We start from the raw sequence: 20,822 nt of genomic DNA, 5'->3' as shown, positions 1-20,822 counted from the left end.
CAAGACTATGGTGACGTTACCTCTACCATGCCATGGCCCCTCATCATACTCTGTCAGTGGGATGCTACCTGTTGTGGCTATTTTAAGCAGTGAGACTTACGGGTAAATGTGGTGATATAATTTCCCTGGTATTAGACCTCACCCTCAAGAGTACTAATTCCCCAATTTGCACTACTTTCAAATGCATGAGAATACTGGAAATGCTGAAGTTATTCTTTCCCCTGCATTTTATCCTGTGCTTTGTTCTTGAAATTTTCAAAACTATGTTTTGGAATATTGTTTCTCCCAGACACTGACATTCCTACAAAACATTTACAAATTAAAATAAATAGGATTGAAAAGAGTTGACGGGAAGGAAACTCCCAATGGCTAAGGAGGTAATTAACCAAACAGTAGCATTCCACACAGATCAGGATGAGTCCAAGCCCCAATCACAGCCTGGACTGAGTTAGTTAGTCACTCACAGCTGAGATGGACAAGACAGTGCCACACTTGACTGCATGTCCTGGGGCTAAGGAAGTGAAAATCAGCAAAGGTTCTCTTGTCTAAGTGTTATCCATTGATTTCTGCTGCTAAATGAATGTGAGTGTCTTGGAGGACAAAATAATAATTAGTCCTGCTGTTAGCCCACTGTAGACGACTAATCTAATGGCATATATTGTCTTGCACATCATGAACAGTCATTAAGGCAAGATACTGAAAGACTCATTATTCTATAGAAATATAAACTTCATTGGCTTAAGTAGAGGAGTTGATGATGATGATTATGATTATTATGATTATTATGATTACTATTACAACAACAATATAAACTCACCCTTCATGGAAGATGGGAATTCCAGGATGAAAGTTACATGTCTCCAGATCACTATCTGGCCCTTGAAATGTCTGTCAGAGAAAAATGAAACGTAAGTAACACAGAGAAAACATGATGAAGTAAAGGATATATGGCTAGCGCTGCATCTTCCCTTGGGTTAGTATTTCAATGACCCGTGACAATTAGGCTCTAAGCTCTGGAATTCCATCCTTCAATTTCTTGGTATCAACTACCTCCCCCTCTTCTTTCAAAACTCTCTTTAATAACGTGTTTTACGACCCCTTTTTATGTTTCGATCTCAAACTTGGTTTGAGAATATTCCTGCAATGTGTTAATACATTAAATGTTATTTTTACTTATTCATGGGATGTGGGCATTGCTGACAAGACCAGTAATTATTGTCCTTTCCTAACTTCCCCTGACAAGTTCTTGAATACAACTGACTGGTTTGTTAGATCATCCTAGACAGCAGTGACGAGCTAACCACCTCACTGTGGGTCTCTAGTCACATACAGGCTGGACCAGATTTTTCTTCCTGCAAAGATAAGAATGAACCAGATGGGATTTTATAACAAACCAATAACTACCTATTCACTACTTGTGATACTGTTTATTTTAAAAATAGTTTAATTCTAGATGAACTTAACTTAAACTACATCATTGCAGAAGCTGGAGTGAGATTTGAACTAATTTCTCTGCAGAATTTGTCTAGGCCTCTGTATCGTTCATTTCATAATACATTTGGATGGCACAGTGGCTCAGTGGTTAGCACTGCTGCCTCACAGTGCCAGGGACCTAGGTTCGATCACACCCTCAGGTGACTGTGTGGAGTTTGCACATTCTCCCCGTATCTCTGTGGGTTTCCTCGGGTGCTCTGGTTTCCTTCCACAATCCAAAGATGTGCAGGTTAGGTGGTTTGACATGATAAATTGCCCCATAGTGTCCAGGGATGTATAGGTGAGGTGGATTAGCCATTGGAAATGCAGAGTTATACAGTAGGGGAGTGGGTCTGAGTGAGATGCTGTTCAGAGGGTTGGTGTGGATGCAATGGGCCAAATGGCCTGCTTCTACACTGCAGGGATTTTACAATAAACCCACTGTGCAAATATTCCCATAACATCTATGCTACCTGCCCAAGAAGGTGATAAGAGGTAATGGCTATGAATGAATAGATCGTAGATACATATCCAAGCAAAATTCCAAGTGTTTTGCCACAATAAAAATAACTATTGGAATAATAGTTGCCACCTGGGCTATTCGCTGCGCCAGCACCTCTGAAGTGGATGATAGAGACCTGGTGAGCAGATTACTTATCTGTACTCTCAGTCAGGGATAGTAGAGTAGGGAATAAGTCTTCATCAAAAGGGGAGAAAAATGTGAAACAAACTCTAATGTTAATTAAAAATAAATTCGACATTTTAACATACCTTCTTACAGCCAGCATGTTTACATGAAGTGCCCACTTTAAGTTCACTACTGGGTACTTCCTCTGCAATAGGAAATAATACAGGTTTAGTTCGATCATTTGCTGTTTTAAGTTCTCACTGAAACTCTCTTCCAATTATCTTCAACATAGTCAATCAATCTCGTTTCCAAAAAGTGGTGGATCAATATCGTACACTTAATTTTATTAAACAGTGTTGTGATGATGTCTTTTGGCCTAGATTAGTAATAATGTTTACAGAATAGAGCTAAGGGATACCATGGTTGCTTAGTGGTTAGCACTGATGCCTCACAGCGTCAGAAACTTGGCTTTAATTCCAGCATCGGGCAACTGTCTGTGTGGAGCTTGCATGTTCTCCCTCTGTCTGCCCGGGTTTTCTCCAAATGCTTGGTTTCCACCCACAGTCCAAAAATGCACAGGTTAAGTGGATTGGCCGTGCTAAATTGCCCGTAGTGTTCAGGGATGCGTAGATTAGGTGGATTAGCCATGGGAAATGCAAAGTTACAAGGGTAGGGTGGGGAGGTTAGTCTGGGTGGGATGCTCTTTGGTGAGTTGGTGTAGACCTGTTGGGCCATGTGGCTTGTTTACACACTGTAGGGATTCAATGAACATAAGAAAGGATGGACAGATGAAAATCCATTTAGCAGATCAAGCCCATTTCTTCCTAATAGCACATATACACAAAGGAAGGGTGCTTTGGACTTATATAGTGTTCCCTTGGATGATTAAACATCAGCAGAAGGAACTTCTTGATGTTCACCAAGATTTCAGAAAATTCACCTTCATAGTCTGATTTTATAATTATGATCTGAGCTTTTTATCTTCTATTCAAACCTGAAGAAGTAAAAGTCTTACTGATCATCAAATCCACCCTGTCCAAACCCAACATTTGATTATTCTATCTTGGATTAAGCTCCCACCCCACCTGCTGATCTACTTTAAAGAACACTGAAATTCTTTGGCTATAGGCCCAAATGTAAATTTGAGTGCAATTATTCACACTTTTTATATCTCTGCTGCTCCAGTAGCACAGGAACTACACTTCACTGGACTTGATAAGAACTTGCAGAATTTTCATGAAACATTCAAATCAATACACTACCAAAAATGGCACAGGAAAAAATTGCATTGGAACATCCTTCATCCCAAGTTCCCCTCCAAGCTATACATCATCCCAAACTCTTCATTCATTGTCACTGGATCTACGTACTGGAACTCCTGATCTAGCACCGCAACAAGGACACCTTCACCATACAAACGGCTGGAGTTCAAGAAAGCATCACCACCTTCTTTAGGTTAGCTAAAGATGCACAATAAATGCTGTCCTTGGTAGCAATGCCTATACCTAATAAATGAAATATTTTAAAAAACAGGATTAGATCTGCAGGCCTGGATTTTAGTTCTGAGCCATAATCTATATATGTTTTCAGGTCAGAGAAATCAGAATAGGTTTCCTGAGCATACCCCTTTTAAATTTTTTTTTCAGTTCCTTCCTGTAGGCGAATATTGGTAGGTTGGAGGTTGCTTATGTGGGGAAATCTTGGCACAAGGCTGTATCAAAGAAGGAAAAGTAGGTTTAGTGGGGAATGAAGGAGTTAGTGGTTGGATAACCGGTAGGATCAGAATTGCTGCTTACAGGGGTGGGTGGGAGAAAGTGGTGGGGAGGGACCAACTGTGGCTATGGTGTTCCATTCAGAAGGTTGTCCCAATCACTGGAGAATTCCTGGTCATGGATGGGGGATTTTTATGGTCCTCTTCAAATACAGCTAGGGACGTCCAATAGTAGCTATGGTTGCAGAAGGTGTTTAGGGGTCCAACAGTGTTGCAGGGAAGCACAATGGTGGAAGGATGGGTTTTAGGGTTCTTGCAGAAACACTCCTGCTCCTCCTGGCTCACAAACTGTTCTGTAAAGACACTTACCTCATGGATTCAATCCTTCTCCCTTCCTTTCATCTGCCAGCTTCACAGTACTTGGTAAATCCAGTTGATATCATTTTTAAAAATCCAAATACTGTTAAAATGAAGGCATGCAGCCTTTTACTAGTCCACCCACATCCCACTTGTGGCTTGGTTATCCCCACCCTCCTCTGATAAAATCAGTGAAGTGCAAATTGTGTTTCTGTTTCTGATGTTTTGAATTTCAAGTCTCTGACCTGACTCCAACCTGCCCTATTATTGAGTATGAAATTTCAGCCCTTCGTAATTGTTTAAACTGGTGAATCAAGGCCTCAATTTTAAGAATCACATCCTTGTTATTAAATCCCTCCATGGCCTCATCCCTTTATAACTTGGGGATTTCTTCAATTCTCTGGGATTTCTACATTCCTCTAATTGTGGTCTTCTCTTCAACAATCCCAATTTTATTCACTCCATTATATGCATCTGCAGCTTCAGCTGCTTAGGCCTTAAGATCTAAAATTCCTCCCCTAAGCTTCTCTGACTGTCTTACTTCCACTCAATTATCCCTTTAACCTTGCTCCATGATCCAGTTCTTGGTCATTTTTAATATCACAATACGTGACGTGTCAATGTTGGTTTACAATATTCCTGTGATATGCCTTGAGACATCTTACTATGTTAAAGATGCTATTTAAATAAAATTTATTGTTTGATGTTTTTTGCGGTTTTTTTACCTGGTGTTGTACTTTTCTCCTGACTTGCCTTGTTGAGCTTTTCCAGGGACTCCTGCAGTGACTTTGAGACTTTCTGAGGCAGTTTTACCATTGGTTCATCAGAACTATCAGGATAAAAACAATAAACAAGAGCAATCCATCAGGCAGCTATTCAGATCTATATTGTAAATAGATGAATCCATATTATTCAAAGTTCACGGTCAGCAGCACCGCTCTCAGGGAAAATACAGAAACAATCAAATGCAAAGTAACTCCTCTTTCCCCCATCCCCATGTCAAATATTCTCAGGTTCCAATCGGTATGGGCTAGAAGCAGAGTATGAACTATCATGTGATCTAAGATTGCAAATGAAACCTCTAAAATGCCCCATCATGCACCAAATGCAGCATGTTGGGATGCATTAGATATAAAGGAAAGCTCCCTTGTGCTCCATCAATGACTTCCAGGTTAATCTAGAAGAACAGAGGTGAGGCATTTAGGCTCTTGAGCCAATTCTGTCAATCAATGAGATCATGGCTGAACTGTACAACTGTTACTTCCCACACAGCTCAATAACATTTGAAGAACAAAAATCTATCAATCTCAGATTTGCACTGTTCCAATAATGTGCCTTACTAATCTCAGAAGAATGTTCCCTTTTGCAACAATATGGCAAATCTGTTTTCTGAATAAATATGTTTGAATAAAAGGACAAGATAGACAATCTACTGCAAATACTTGTCAAATTCAAAATGATAAAATAAATAGCCAAATCTATCAGTCTATCTAAATTGGGCCCTAAAATTAATGCCTCTTTTGGATTTGTTTTGCAGAGGTCAGGCAATTTGTAATGCAGTTTTAGTCCTTGTAATTTTGGATTTTAAATAAGAGTCAAGCAGGCATTGGCTGGATTGTCACTGTGTTTTAACGCAATTACTGTGTAAACAGAGAGCCATGGTACCTTGGTCTTTCTTTCTTCATTGATTCTGCTGACTTGGGACCTTTGATGATATACTCAGCATTAAACTGTGACTTTGAGTTATCTGTTGGATCCTTGTTACATGTAATTTCAGGTTTCAGGGGCTCTGGAGGCTTTACGTTGGAGTGGTGACCTTTTGTGCATCCCTGAAGCACAGCAAGAATACATAATTAAACAAATATTTTTTATCACTTCACTTCTAATCTTTACATTATTGCTCTGTGTTGTCTGTATCACTTGCCTTTGTAGACAATGAGATTGTGGAGGGGGGTTAACCAAAATAGAGGACAGAGTTCATGATCTGAAGTTGTTGAACTCGATATTGAGTGTAAAAGGCAGCAAAATGCCGAATCAAAAATATGGTGATGTTCCTCCAACCTGTCTTGGGCTTCACTGCAGTATTCTAGCAAACCCACATCAGAAACGTTAGCATGAGAGAAAAGTGGTGTATCAAAATGGTGAGTCAGCAGAATGTTAGGGTCATGCTTGCGGACTGAAGGGGAGGTGTTTCACAAAGGCAGTCACCCAGTCTGTGTTTGGTTCCCCCAGTGCATAGGAGACTGCATTGTGAGCAGTATTGAGAGTGCAGTAGACTGAAAGAAGTTCCAGACACCTTGTTTCAATCCTATTCTAGCCCCCAACCAACTGTTTTGTCCAGCACTTTGATGACTGTATTAGTGCTGCTTTCTACAAATGTCCAGAACTGGAAAAATTAAACAATTTTGCTCCTAATTAGCTCTGAACTCATCTGATCTATCTCTGACTCTTCCTTTCCCTTCTTTGACTTCTCTTTCTCCATTTCTGGGGATGGAATGTTTTCTAATACTTATTACAAACACACTGTTGTCCACAGCTACTACAACTAAACTTCCTCACAATCCTGCAAGGAATCCATTCTATTCTCCCAGTTTCTCTGTCACCACACTTATTCCAAAGATATTGCCATTGTTATTTATTGTCTTGTGGGACATGGGCATGCTAGCTGGCCAGCATGTTTTTGCCCATCCCTAGTTACCCTTGGGGAAGTGGTGGTTAGCTGCCTTCTTGAACCGCGGCAGTCCATGTGTTATAGATTGACCCACAATGCCCTTGGGAAGAAGTTCCAGCATTTGACTTAGTGACAGTAAAGGAACAGTGATATACTTCCAATTCAAATTGGTGAGTTGCTTGGAGGGGAACTTTAAGGTGATGGTGTTCCCATGTATCTGCTGCTCTTGTCCTTCTCGGTGGAAATGGTCATGGGTTTTGAAGATGCTCTCTGAGAATCTTTTGTGAATCTCTGCAGTGGATTTTCTAGATATTACACAGTGCTGCTACTGTGTGTCCATGTAGGAGGGGATGGATGCTTGTGGATGTGGTGCTAAGCAAGCGGGCTGCTTTGTCCTGGATGGTGTGAGGCTTCTTAAATATTGTTGGAGCTGCAATCATCCAGGCAAGTGGGTAATATTCCATCATACTCTTGACTAGGATGATGGACAGGCTTTGGGGAGGTGAGTTACTAGCTGCAGTATTCCTAGCCTTTGACTTGCTCTTATAGCCACTGTGTTTATGTGGTGATTCCAGTTGAGTTTTTGGTCAATGGTAACTCCCAGGATATTGATTGTGGGGATTTCAGTGGTGGTAACACCACTGACTGTCAACTGAGTTGAGGTGCCAGAAGACTGGAAGTTGGGTAACGTGGTGTCACTGTTTAAGAAGGGTGGTAAGGATAAGCCAGGGAACTACAGACCAGTGAGCCTGATGTCGGTGGTGGGCAAGTTGTTGGAGGAAATCCTGAGGGACAGGATGTACATGTATTTGGAAAGGCAAGGACTGATTAGGGATAGTCAACATGGCTTTGTGCGTGGGAAATCATGTCTCACAAACTTGATTGAGTTTTTTGAAGAAGTAACAAAGAGGATTGATGAGGGCAGAGCGGTAGAAGTGCTCTATATGGACTTCAGTAAGGCGTTCGTCAAGGTTCCCCATGGGAGACTGGTGAGCAAAGGTTAGATCTCACTGAATACAGGGAGAACTAGCCATTTGGATACAAAACTGGCTTAAAGGTAGAAGACAGAGGGTGGTGGTGGAGGGTTGTTTGTCAGACTGGAGGCCTGTGACCAGTGGAGTGCCACAAGGATCGGTGCTGGGTCCTCTACTTTTCATCATTTATATAAATGATTTGGATGTGAGCATAAGAGGTACAGTTAGTAAGTTTGCAGATGACACCAAAATTGGAGGTGTAGTGGACAGCGAAGAAGGTTACCTCAGATTAAAACAGGATCTTGATCAGATGGGCCAATGGGCTGAGAAGTGGCAGATGGAGTTTAATTCAGATAAATGCGAGGTGCTGCATTTTGCGAAAGCAAATCTTAGCAGGACTTATACACTTAATGGTAAGGTCCTAGTGAGCGTTGCTGAACAAACAGACCTTGGAATGCAGGTTCATAGCTCCTTGAAAATTGAGTTGCAGGTAGATAGGATAGTGAAGGCAGTGTTTGGTATGCTTTCTTTCATTGGTCAGAGTATTGAGTACAAGAGTTGGGAGGTCATGTTGCGGCTGTACAGGACATTGGTTAGGCCACTGTTGGAATATTGCATGCAATTCTCGTTTCCTTCCTACCGGAAAGATGTTGTGAAACTTGAAAGGGTTCAGAAAGGATTTACAAGGATGTTGCCAGGGATGGAGGATTTGAGCTATAGGGAGAAGCTGAACAGGCTGGGGCTGTTTTCCCTGGAGCGTCGGAGGCTGAGGGATGACCTTATAGAGGTTTACAAAATTATGAGGGGCATGGATAGGATAAATAGGCAATGTCTTTTCCCTGCAGTGAGGAAGTCCCGAACTAGAGGACATAGGTTTAGGGTGAGAGGGGAAAGATATAAAAAAGACCTAAGGGGCAACTTTTTCATGCAGAGGGTGGTACATGTATGGAATGTACCGACCGAGATTGATTGATAGATTCTTGTTGTCTAGAGGAATTAAGGCCTACGGGGAGAACGCTGGTAAGTGGAGCTGAAATGCGCATCAGCCATGATTGAATGGCGGAGTGGACTCGATGGGCCGAATGGCCTTACTTCCACTCCTATGTCTTATGGTCTTATGGAATGAGCTGCCGGAGGAAGTGGTAGAAGCTGGTACAATTGCAACATTTAAGAGGCATTTGGATGGGTATATGAATAGGAAGGGTTTGGGGGTATAGGCCGGGTGCTGGCAGGTGGGACTAGATTGGGTTGGGATATCTGGTTGGCATGGTTGGGTTGGACCGAAGGGTCTGTTTCTGTGCTGTACATCTCTATGACTCATTGATGGTGGTTGACTTTTTCATAACAGCACTTTCAACATGTCTTCCTTTTTCACTCGATCAAAGCTTCCTCATTCTGTTGGATATGACCGCAGCCATATACGACCGATTTTCCACACTTCTACTCTTACTCCTTCCCCACCCTCCAGGAACAGTGATAGGATTTCCGTTCTCACTTATCATCCAACAGTCTTACTCTTCAAAGGATCATCCTCCATCCTTTCTGCAACCTCCAGCATGAAGCCTCCACCAAACACATCTTCCTCTCACTCCCTTAAACATTCTTAAGGGAATGTTCCATCTGTAATATCCTTGATTACTACTCCACCATTCCCAATACTTCATCTCCCTCCCACAGCTCCTTCCTAGGTGCTCACAGGAGGTGTCCTTTATCTCATCACTCTTCACCATTAAGTCCCAAAGAAGCTCTGACCAAAGCACCTAGATTCATTAAAATGGGAAGATATGAGAAGGGATAGCAAGAAGTCCACAGATGTCTGGGGTGGGAGGTTGTGCGGAGGGGGTTACCAAAAAGGCTTGCAGTGCTGAAGCTTGGCCCATCAGGAAGCAATGAGACAAGTATCATGGCTTCTGGCCTTTTCATGTATATTTTGTTCAGCTGCAAGTACATGCAAATCTGAAAAACATTATACACATGCTGTCATTCCATCAGGCCTAATACAGAGGTATAGTTTGCCCCTTCACCACTGGGCACAAACCCTACCAGCAGAAGCATCAGAGCCATTATAATACTATGATTATGGACACATCCACAAATACATCCCAATAGGCACATTCCACTTGAACTCAGAGATGCATGGGAACAAACATGACTCTATTAACTCTAATCTATATTAATTAACTTGATAATCTAACTGCATGTGAGACTCTGTGCATGAATGTGAACACTCAAGACTACTTACTGGGATTGCTAGAAATTCTGAGAAGTCAGTTGTCTTTTTCTTGCAGCAGGACCATCCCTGAGTGGAACAGAAACCATTCTAGTGAGTTTTCTTTCTTCCAGCTCCAATTTATTAAGCATCATGATTGTAGCGTTCATTGCTGCTGGATTGGACAACAGCCAGAAGAACCCAAAGCCAACAAAAACAGCTTACTAGCATCATCTCAACTACTGAACGCAGATGAGGAGGTAATGTACTGCATGCAAGACAAAACCTCTCACTGAACCTTGGTACATATGACAATAATAAATCAAATCAAAATCAAGAATAATGGAAGAAAGTAGGAGAGTCTCCCCAGATTGATAAGCTCCCATTTCCTTCTTCCTATCATGTTTTTTTTCTTGGTAGAAAAGATTTACATTTATATAATGCGTTTACAATCTGTGGGCTTCATAGTCAATTAAACACTTTTGAAGTATACTCATTGGTATAATATAAGGAACACAGCAGGCGATTTGTTCCATTGACAATAAAATGATGGATGACCAATTATCAATGGTTTTTAGTGACCTAGGTACAGTGATTGTAATAAGGTCTGCCAGGTGGAATATAAGTTCCCTGATTGGACTGTTAGTCTAGTCCAATCAGGGAGTCTTGGCTTACAGATAAGAACAGGAGTGTCCCTCCCCTTCACTGTTTTGATCACACAGCATTGCTGTTTGATGTGAAGGGCAGTGCTTATCACTGGCCACTCGGGTGTTTTTTATCATATCTTCCTGGTGGTGGAAATTGAATAAAGATTCGTGCACTTTGTGTCCTTCACTGTGTCTCACATCTGCACACACACACACACCATGGGTGCTGGGGAAAAAATAAGCACTACCGCACTTAGGCGGTAGTGTGGGGGTTAAAAAGGAAAAAAAATATATAACCATAAGATTAAAAAAAAGAACAGGAAAGAAAAAGAAAAAAAAGAAAAAAAAAAGAAAAAAAAAGAGAAAAAAAAAAGAACAGGAGTGTCCCTCCCCTTCACTGTTTTGATCACACAGCATTGCCCTTTGATGTGAAGGGCAGTGCTTGTCACTGGCCACTCGGGTGTTTTTTATCATATCTTCCTGGTGGTGGAAATTGAATAAAGATTCGTGCACTTTGTGTCCTTCACTGTGTCTCACATCTGCACACACACACACACACCATGGGTGCTGGGGAAAAAAATAAGCACTACCGCACTTAGGCGGTAGTGTGGGGGTTAAATTAAAAGAAAAAAAAAGAAAAAAAAAGAGAAAAAAAAAATAAACAGGAGTGTGACTACCGCAGTTAGGCGGTAGTGTGGGGGTAAAAACGTATAATAAAAAAAAAGAAGAAAAAAAGAAGAAAAAAAAAGAACAGGAGTGTCCCTCCCCTTCACTGTTTTGATCACACAGCATTGCCCTTTGATGTGAAGGGCAGTGCTTGTCACTGGCCACTCGGGTGTTTTTTTTCATATCTTCCTGGTGGTGGAAATTGAATAAAGATTCGTGCACTTTGTGTCCTTCACTGTGTTTTACACCTGCACACACACACACACCATGGGTGCTGGGGAAAAAATAAGCACTACCGCAGTTAGGCGGTAGTGTGGGGGAAAGAAAAAAAAAAAAATTTAAAAAAGAGAAAAAAAAAGAAAAAAAAAGAAAAAAAAGAACAGGAGTGTCGTGTCTCACACCTACACACACACACCATGGGGAAAAAATAAGCACTACCGTGGTTAGGCGGTAGTGTGGGGGTTAATTTTTTAAAAAAAAGAAAATAGAAAAAAAAACTAACCAGGAGATGCATTGCCCTTTGATATGAAGGGCAGTGCTTGTCACTGGCCACTCGGGTGTTTTTTATCATATCTTCCTGGTGGTGGAAATTGAATAAAGATTCGTGCACTTTGTGTCTTCCACTGTGTCTCACACCTGCACACACACAACATGGGTGCTGGGGAAAAAAAAGCACTACCGCAGTTAGGCAGTAGTGTGGGGGTTAAAAAGAAAAAAAGAAAAAAATTTAAAAAACAAGAAAAAAAAGAAAATTGTGCTGCACTTATAACATTAGAATAAAAAAAAAGAACAGGAGTGTCGTGTCTCACACCTGCACACACACACCATGGGTGCTGGAGACAAAAAAAAGCACTACCGCAGTTAGGCGGTAGTGTGGGAGTTTCAAAAGAAAAAGAAAAAAAGAAAAAAAAAGAACAGGAGTGTCGTGTCTCACACCTGCACACACACACCATGGGTGCTGGGGAAAAAAATAAGCAAAAAAAGGAAAAAGAAGAAATGAAAAGAAAAAAAACAGGAGTGTCCCCTCTGAGAAGGGCACTGCTTGTCACTGGCCACTCGGGTGTTTCCTTTCTTCCTGGAGGTGGAAATTTGAATAAAGATTTGTGCAGCTTAAAAAAAAGAACAGGAGTGTCATGTCTCACCATGCACACACGCACCATGGGTGCTGGGGAAAAAAATAAGCAAAAAAAAAGACAAAAAAAAGAAATGAAAAGAAAAAAAAATAGGAGGGTGGGTGTTTCCTTTCTTCCTGGTGGTGGAAATTGAATAAAGATTCTTTCACCTTGTGTGTCTCACACCTGCACACACACAACATGGGTGCTGGGGAAAAAATGAGCACTACACAGTTAGGCGATAGTTTGGGGGGTTTAAAAAAAATAAAAAATAAAATAAACAGTAGGCCATTTAAAAAAACAAAAAAAAAGAAAGAAGAGAAAAAAAGAACAGGAGTGTTGTGTCTCATACCTACACACACACACAACATGGAAATAAAATAAATAAACAGGAGTGTAAGATATCCTGGTCACTCTGACAGCTGGCCCTGAGAGAGCTGGATCAGTGTCTCCGTATGTAAATAAAGGGTGATTTAGTGATGGGATACCAGCCTCTGTGGAGTTATTTCAGGTTGTAAAGAATTATGTATATCCTGAGATCACAAAAGGCACTATAGAAATGTAGGTAAAAACAATGACTGCAGATGCTGGAAACCAGAATCTAGATTAGTGGTGCTGGAAGAGCACAGCGGTTCAGGCAGCATCCGAGGAGCAGTAAAATCGAGGTTTCGGGCAAAAGCCCTTCATCACGAATAAAGGCAGAGAGCCTGAAGCGTGGAGAGATAAGCTAGAGGAGGGTGGGGGTGGGGAGAAAGTAGCATAGAGTACAATGGGTGAGTGGGGGAGGGAATAAAGGTGATAGGTCAGGGGCAGGGGGAGGGTGGAGTGGATAGGTGAAAAAGAAGATAGGCAGGTAGGACAAGTCACGGGGACAGTGCTGAGCTGGAAGTTTAGAACTAGGGTGAGGTGGGGGAAGGGGAAATGAGGAAACTGTTGAAGTCCACATTGATGCCCTGGGGTTGAAGTGTTCCGAGGCAGAAGATGAGGCGTTCTTCCTCCAGGCGTCTGGTGGTGAGGGAGCGGCGGTGAAGGAGGCCCAGGACCTCCATGTCCTCGGCAGAGTGGGAGGGGGAGTTGAAATGTTAGGCCACGGGGCGGTGTGGTTGATTGGTGCAGCTGTCCCGGAGATGTTCCCTAAAGTGCTCTGGGAGGAGGCGTCCAGTCTCCCCAATGTAGAGGAGACCACATCTGGAGCAACGGATACAATAAATGATATTAGTGGATGTGCAGGTAAAACTTTGATGGATGTGGAAGGCTCCTTCAGGGCCTTGGATGGAGGTAAGGGAGGAGGTGTGGGTGCAGGTTTTGCAGTTCCTGCGGTGGCAGGGGAAGGTGCCAGGATGGGAGGGTGGGTTGTAGGGGGGGGGGGGGTGTGGACTATAGAAATGTAGTTCCCTCTATCTTTCTTTCAAATATTGTTTCAGTATGGGTTTTGCATCCATCCTAGAGGCTAAGACTTGGCTTCTAATTTTTATTTTTATACTGCTGAAGCCTCCAGAACTGCCACTTCGGTTGAGCTCCTCACCTGAGGACCCAAGGAAGGGCCATTCAGCCCAACCAGTCTCTTTCTGTTCCACAGTTTAACCTCTTCCACCCCACTCCCTGGCTCCTATTAATCATTTGGACAAGCACGAGACAATATAAGCCCTAACATAAATTACAGAACTGTGGATATTGGAAATCTGAAACAAAGACAGAAGTTATCTTGGTAGTCAGAAGCCTAGCGAGAAACTGTTTAAGTCTGTTCAAGCTTTGCCTAAATTGGATGCGAAGGATGTGGAAACTCATTTGAAAAATTGGCTAAACAAATGCAGTGGCCAATGGCAATGTGGGTTTTGTTAAAGAAGAAAAAGAAGAAAAAGAACAGGAGTGTCATGTCTCACACCTGCACACACACAACATGGGTGCTGGGGAAAAATAAGCACTACCACAGTTAGGCGGTAGTGTGGGGGTAAAAAAAATTTTAAAAAACAGGAGTGTCACATGTTCTGTAAAAAAAATAAAAACAGGAGTGTCAGATATCTTAAAAAAAAGAAGAAAAAAAAGAACAGGAGTGTCGTGTCTCACACGGCGCACACACGACATGGATGCTGGGGAAAAATAAGCACTACCGCAGTTAGGCAGTAGTGTGGGGTAAAGAGAAAAAACAAAAAAAAACACAGGGTCAGAGGTTCTGAAAAAAAAATAGGAATGTCAGAGCTTCTGTTCACTCTGAATGCTGGCTCTGAGGGAGCTGGATCAGTGTGGAGTGAAAAATGGAAAAAGAACAGGAATGTCAGACATCCTGTTCACTCTGAGAGGTGGCTCTGAGGGAACTGGATCTGTGTCAAGGACTCTCCATGTATAAATGAACAGTGATTTGGTAATATGATAAACCCTGTGGAGTTTAGATTGCTTACACTGTGGAAACAGGCCCAACAAGTCCACACCAACCCACAACCCACCCAGACCCATTCCCCTACACCTAACACTATGGGCAATTTAGCATGGCCAATTCACCTAACCTGCACATTTTTGGACTGTGGGAGGAAACTGGAGCAAACCCACGCAGATGCAGGGAGAATGCACAAACTCCACACAGTCAAGTCGCCTGAGACGGAAACTGAACCCAGGTCTCTGGCGCTGTGCCACTGTGGGATAATTACCCCACAGACCTGGGGAAATCTCCTGCTCTTATTTGAAATACCAAGAAATATTTAACATGTATTGAAAAAGGCTGATGGGATCTTGGTTTATTATCATATCTGAACAATGACTCTTCATTGTTAAGCATTCACAACGTTTCACTTCGTGAATAAATATAAAACTGTGCAAAGATTGATGTCTAGCCTCTTCCTTCACCAACTTTTTTTATTCATTCACAGGATGTGGGTATCACTGGTTAGGCCAGCATATAGTGCTTAAAGGGCAGTTCAGAGTCAGCTAGGGTCTGGAGTTGCATGTAGGCTAGACCAGGTAACTACAGTAATTCCTTCCCTAAAGGACATTAGTGATCCAGATGAGCTGTTCTCTCAACAATCGACAATGGTTTCATGGTCATGGACTTTTATTTTCACCATTTGCCTGTGGTGGGATTTAAACATGGAGCCCCTGAAAATTACCTGGATCTCTGGATTAATAGGCTGGTGATAATTCCACTAGAACATCGCCTCACCTCCTGGCTGCCAGCAGTTTAACAACTATACTTTAAAAACATTTCATTGGCCGTGAAGCCGTTTGAGACATTGGGTGGACACGCAAAGCACAAATAAATGCAAGTCTTTCTCCTTTCTCCCTACTGTAAAATATCCTATCAACATTCATTGTTTAGGTTCCCATGCAGACAATGACTATGTTGTCACAAATCATGAGAGTATGCTCCACTAACTTCAAGGGAGAAAGGACCGGGAGGGGGCAGAGAAAATCGGGTCTAAAATATAGAGTAAAACTGTAATGCTTCTATAGAAAAATTCAGAATTTAATTTGTATATGCTCTGATACGAAGTATCCAAGTCTGAAGTATGGATCATTGGACACACAAGATGGTAAATTCAAGAACAGAAAAGCAGCATATTATTGAACTAAAAAGAGATTACAGAACTCAGAGGTACAGAGGAATCTGTGTGTGATGGTATGTGAATCACAAAGTTAATGTACAGGTACAGCAAGTGATTAGGAAGAAAAATAGAATATAATCAATGTTTGCAAGGGGAATTGAATATAAAAGTAGAGATGTTTTGCTCCAGTTGTACAGAGCGTTAGTGAGGCCATATCTGGAGTACCGTACACAGTTTTGGTTTCCTTACATGAGAAAGCTTGGAAAGGTATTAGAAGGTGCTCACAGAAAATTTCTTTGGCAAATACTTGGGGTGGGGGTCTTACTTTGTGCGGGAAGGATAGACAGGTTGAACAGTACTCATTGGAGTTCAGGAGGAGGACAGCCATTATTGAAATATATAACATCCTGAGGGGACTGCACAGGAACATGTTTCCTTTCATGGGGCAGACTAGAAATAGGGGACACAGTATGAAGACAAGGGGCTTCACCTTTCAGTTGCAGCGGAGGACTTTTTCATTTGGATCATCATGACTGTGTGGAGTTCTCTTCCCAGAGAGTAGTGGAGGCAAGGTAATTCAACATATGAACATGCAAAATAGGACCAGAAGAAATCAATTTGGCTACTCATGCTTGCTCTGCTATTCAATTAGATAATGGCTGACCTGTTTGAGTTTTAAATTCCACATTCCCATCTACACCCGATAACTCTTGATTCTCCTGAATAATTCAGAGTAGTGGAACATAGTTTCATGACTCCAAATGCTCACCTGCAGGCTCCCTGTATTACCAATTAATGGTTTTGAAGGTGAAACCATGAGCAATTTAACTATTCACCTGAAATATCAGGTTTTTCTTTAATTCACTCTTTCGATGTGGGAGTTATCAGCTGGGCCAGCATTTATTGTCAGTCCCAAGTTGCCCTTGAGAAGGTGATGGAACCACTGCAGCCCATGTGCATTCAATAGACCCATCCTTAAAGAGGCAATTCCAGGATTTTGAGCAAGTGACAGAAAAGGAAATGTGATATATTTCCATGTCAGAATGGTGAATGGCTTGGAGGGGAACTTGCAGGTGGTGGTGTTCATATGTATCTTCTGCCCCTGTCTTTCTAGATGGAAATGATTATAAGTTAGGAAGGTGGTTTCCAAGGATCTACAGTGAATTTCTGCAATATATCTTCTAGATAGCATACAGTGCTGCTACTGAGTGTTGGTGGTGTAGGTCGCGGATGCTTGTGGATGTGATGCTAAGCAGGAAAGTTGCTTTATGGTGTTGGTATGATGGTATCAAGCTTCTTGAGTGTTATTAGAGCTGCACTCATCCAGGCAAGTGGGTAATATTCTATCATACTCTTGACATGTGCCTTGTAGATGATGAACAGGTTTGGGGAGTCAGGAGTTGAGTTACTTGCTGCAGTATCCCTAGCCTCTGACCTGCTCCTGTAGCAACTGTATTTATATAACAAGTCCGGTTGAGCTTCTGGTCAATGGTAACTGCCAGGATGTTGATTATGAGGGAACTAAATGTCAAAGGGCATGGTTAGATTGTCTGTTATTGGAGATGGTCATTGGCCGACATTTGTGTGGTGTCAATGTCTGTCACTTACATGTCTAGAGGCTGGCTTAACAGACTGATACTAGCAATATGACATGGCATGAAGGATTAAAGATGGGAAAAATCATTTTGGAGGGTGAGTGAATAAACAGGCCACAAAGTCACATTAAGAAGCTGCATGCAGATCACGGCCATTCTGATGGCATTCAATTTCCTCTTTTTTCACCATTTAATTATTTCTGGAAATAGATTACACATTTGAACCTACCTTGCGTGCATCATGAAAGATTGGAACCCCTGGATGGTAACAGCAATCATCTGTGGGAGAAAGTATTGAAATTTTATTTTGCACATATTATAAATAAGAGTGTGCAATAGTGAAAAGGGAAGATCAGATTAAAACTGTGAGGTTCCCTGACAGAGGGCATTAGGAGATATACTTGTTTCTATTCTTTATCCCTTGGTTTCCATACCAACAGAGTAATGAAATCAAATGCATTAAATTCTCTCCCTTTCTAACTAATTTCCCTATTTCTAAGGCGTTCCTCCTCCTCCTATAGATGACAGGCTTGGTGTAAAATTTGGCTTAATCACAAAAGAACAAAGAACAGAAGTACAGCACAGGAACAGCTCCTTCGGCCCTCCAAGCCTGTGCCAATCATTGTGCCCTAACTAAACTAAAAAACAAACCTTCTGCCCTTATTTGTTCTGTATGCCTCTATTGCCTCCCTATTAACATAACCATCCAGATACCTCTTAAAGGTTACCAATGTGTTTGCTTCCACCACCTCTTTTGGCATTATGCTCCAGGGTCCTGTGTGAAAAACATCCCACACATCTCCCTTACATTTTCCCTTCTTACCTTGAACCTATGCCCCCTTGTAATTGAAACTTCAAACCTGGGAAAAAGCATCTGACTATCCACCCTATCTTTGCCTCCCATAATTTTGTCAACCTCTATCAGAGCTCGTCTCAGCTGCCATCTTTCCAGTGAAAACAATCCTTTTCTTTTTAACCTTTCCTCATAGTCAATGCCCTCAAGACCAGGTAAGATCCTGGTGAACCTTCTCTGCACTTCCTCCAAAGCCTCCACGTCCCTCTGGTAGTGTGGTGACCAAAACTGCACACAATACCACAAATACACCTTAACAAGGGCTGCATCACATCTTTTGACTTAACTCATCTCCTTGCCTCTTCTTCCAAACTCAATAGTGCTGCACATAAAATGATCTGGGAAGACCACTTTCAGGTCCCACCTCCTCAAGAGCTGGATAACATCTCTGAACAGATTGATTGGGAAAATACACCCAAGAGTGAAGTATTTCCTCCAGTTGAAAAGTAGTTATAAGTTTCAACTGGCATTGAAGTAATTGAGAGGTATGGAATGTGCAGAGTAAGTAGTTTGAGTAGGGGCAGTCAAATGTTTCAAGAGGAAGGGAGATAAATATTTGAGGCAGCTGCAGGCTAGGGCGGAGCTTGTTTCTCTCTAATGAAGAGCCAAGGATAGGCTGGTTCTCTGGTACTGGAAACTTGTGTGTTTTCACAGAACAGTACGGTAGATGGCAATATGTGTACTAGTAAGCCATTCAGACAGAACCAAGCAGTGTTAAATCGCTGTCCTCTAAGTAAGATTAGGAAACTATAGAGAGTAGAAAATGTTTGGCTACACGTGGAGGAAGAAGGCGTTACTTTCCCGACAAGGCGGGGATCAACAGAGAAAGATTGGAGAGAAATATTCCAAAGCCCTGCCTAATGCGTCTCAGCCGAAACAAAAAGTCACGTACAGCGTTCAACAAGAAAGTGGATTGACCTCGAGCCTCCAGGCTCGTATAGCTGCGAGTAAGGCCGTCCCGATGACACGGCCAGTTGGATGAACTAACAGAGCTGTGTAAAGTTTGTCACTTACCCTCTCGGTTGTTGTGGGGATCAAAGCGCAAGCCGCAGCCTCGGTTATAACAGAGCTCCGACATCAGGGCACCTTCACTTCGCCGGTTGTTTCCGGGAATAGCAGGCAGCTGCCGCTTCTCTGCACTCTCAGGAAAAGGGAGAATCGGATATTCTGGAAATATCTTGTGCCGTCGGGAAGAAGTTCTCCAGCGCACAGCAAGAGGGAGTCGGCTTGTGTGCGTTACCTAAAAATAGTTGCAACACATGTTCTTATCTATCAGGGACATGAAGATAGATAGGAGCTGAACGCGGGAAGCACTTAGACAAGAAAATAATGTTTAAAAACTTTCTTCCGAGTTAATCGCAAAGCAGAAAACTATGCTCTGATATTTCTGGTAACTGGAAATTCTGGATTAGTGGTGCTGGAAAAGCACAGCAGTTCAGGCAGCATCCGAGGAGCAGTAAAATCGACGTTTCGGGAAAAAGCCCTGATGAAGGGCTCCTTGGATGCTGCCTGAACTGCTGTGCTTTTCCAGCACCACTAATCCAGAATCTGGTTTCCAGCATTTGCCGGAACTGGTAACTGGAAATCGCCGAAATGCTGCTTTATCTCCAAAAACATTCTACAGAACCGGAGAATGGTGACACTGGAGAAGGCCATGTAGTTCCTAGGGGTGATGCTGGCCATCTGAAAGAACCATTCACCGAGTGCCATTGCTTGCCCTTTCCCCACAAGTCCTGCATACTTGTTTTATTACATTTTAAAAACCTCAGCTGTATCTGCCTCCACCACACCCACAGATAGCGCATTCAGATCCTAACAATTCATTGTCAACATTGCTTCTTTTGCCAATTGCCTTAAATCTATATCCTATGAACCAGGAGGCGACATGAGAAGTCTTTGGCAGGTAGGAACACCGAAAGCTCTGAAGCTTTCTATATGTGTCAGGAACAAAAGAATGATTAGAGTAAGATTAGGGCCAGTCAAGGACAGCAGTGGGAAGTTCTGTGTGGAGTCTGAGGAGAGGCGCTAAATGAATTTTTTTGTCAGTATTTACACAGGAAAAAGACAATGTTGTCAAGGAGAATACTGCGGTACAGGCGATTAGACTAGATGGGATTGAGGTTCATAAGGAGGCGTTGTTAGCAATTCCGGAGAGTGTGAAAGTATGTAAGTCCCCAGGGATGCTTGGGTTATTTCCTATGATTCTCTGAGAAGCAAGGGAGGAGATTACAGCGGCTTTGGCTTTGATCTTTATGTCATCATTGTTTACAGGAGTAGTGCCAGAAGACTGGAGGATAGCAAATGTTGTCCCCTTATTCAAGAACCCTGGTAATTATAGACCAGTGAGCCTTACTTCGGTTGTGGGTAAAGTGCTGGAAAACGTTATAAGA

At 42.2% G+C, this 20,822-nt stretch overlaps 1 protein-coding gene across 1 annotated transcript in view; it reads right to left on the bottom strand.

Moving 5' to 3' along the window:
• The window catches only part of LOC140495920 (cysteine and histidine-rich domain-containing protein 1-like), a 45,314-nt gene extending 25,542 nt beyond the window's left edge, over positions 1-19,772 (bottom strand). Inside the window, exons 1-7 of the mRNA XM_072595218.1 lie at positions 19,447-19,772; positions 17,809-17,858; positions 10,057-10,113; positions 5,835-5,998; positions 4,895-4,998; positions 2,245-2,306; positions 818-888 (exon numbers count right to left, since the gene is read on the bottom strand). Of these exons, the coding sequence (XP_072451319.1) occupies positions 818-888; positions 2,245-2,306; positions 4,895-4,998; positions 5,835-5,998; positions 10,057-10,113; positions 17,809-17,858; positions 19,447-19,510 (572 nt within the window). The 5' untranslated portion in view covers positions 19,511-19,772. The remainder of the gene's footprint in view (positions 1-817; positions 889-2,244; positions 2,307-4,894; positions 4,999-5,834; positions 5,999-10,056; positions 10,114-17,808; positions 17,859-19,446) is intronic.
• Between the last annotated feature and the right edge of the window lie 1,050 nt (positions 19,773-20,822).

Source organism: Chiloscyllium punctatum, chromosome 25 (genome assembly GCF_047496795.1).
Source record: "Chiloscyllium punctatum isolate Juve2018m chromosome 25, sChiPun1.3, whole genome shotgun sequence".
NCBI lineage: Eukaryota > Metazoa > Chordata > Chondrichthyes > Orectolobiformes > Hemiscylliidae > Chiloscyllium > Chiloscyllium punctatum.
This window is presented reverse-complemented; position numbering and strand designations above follow the sequence as displayed.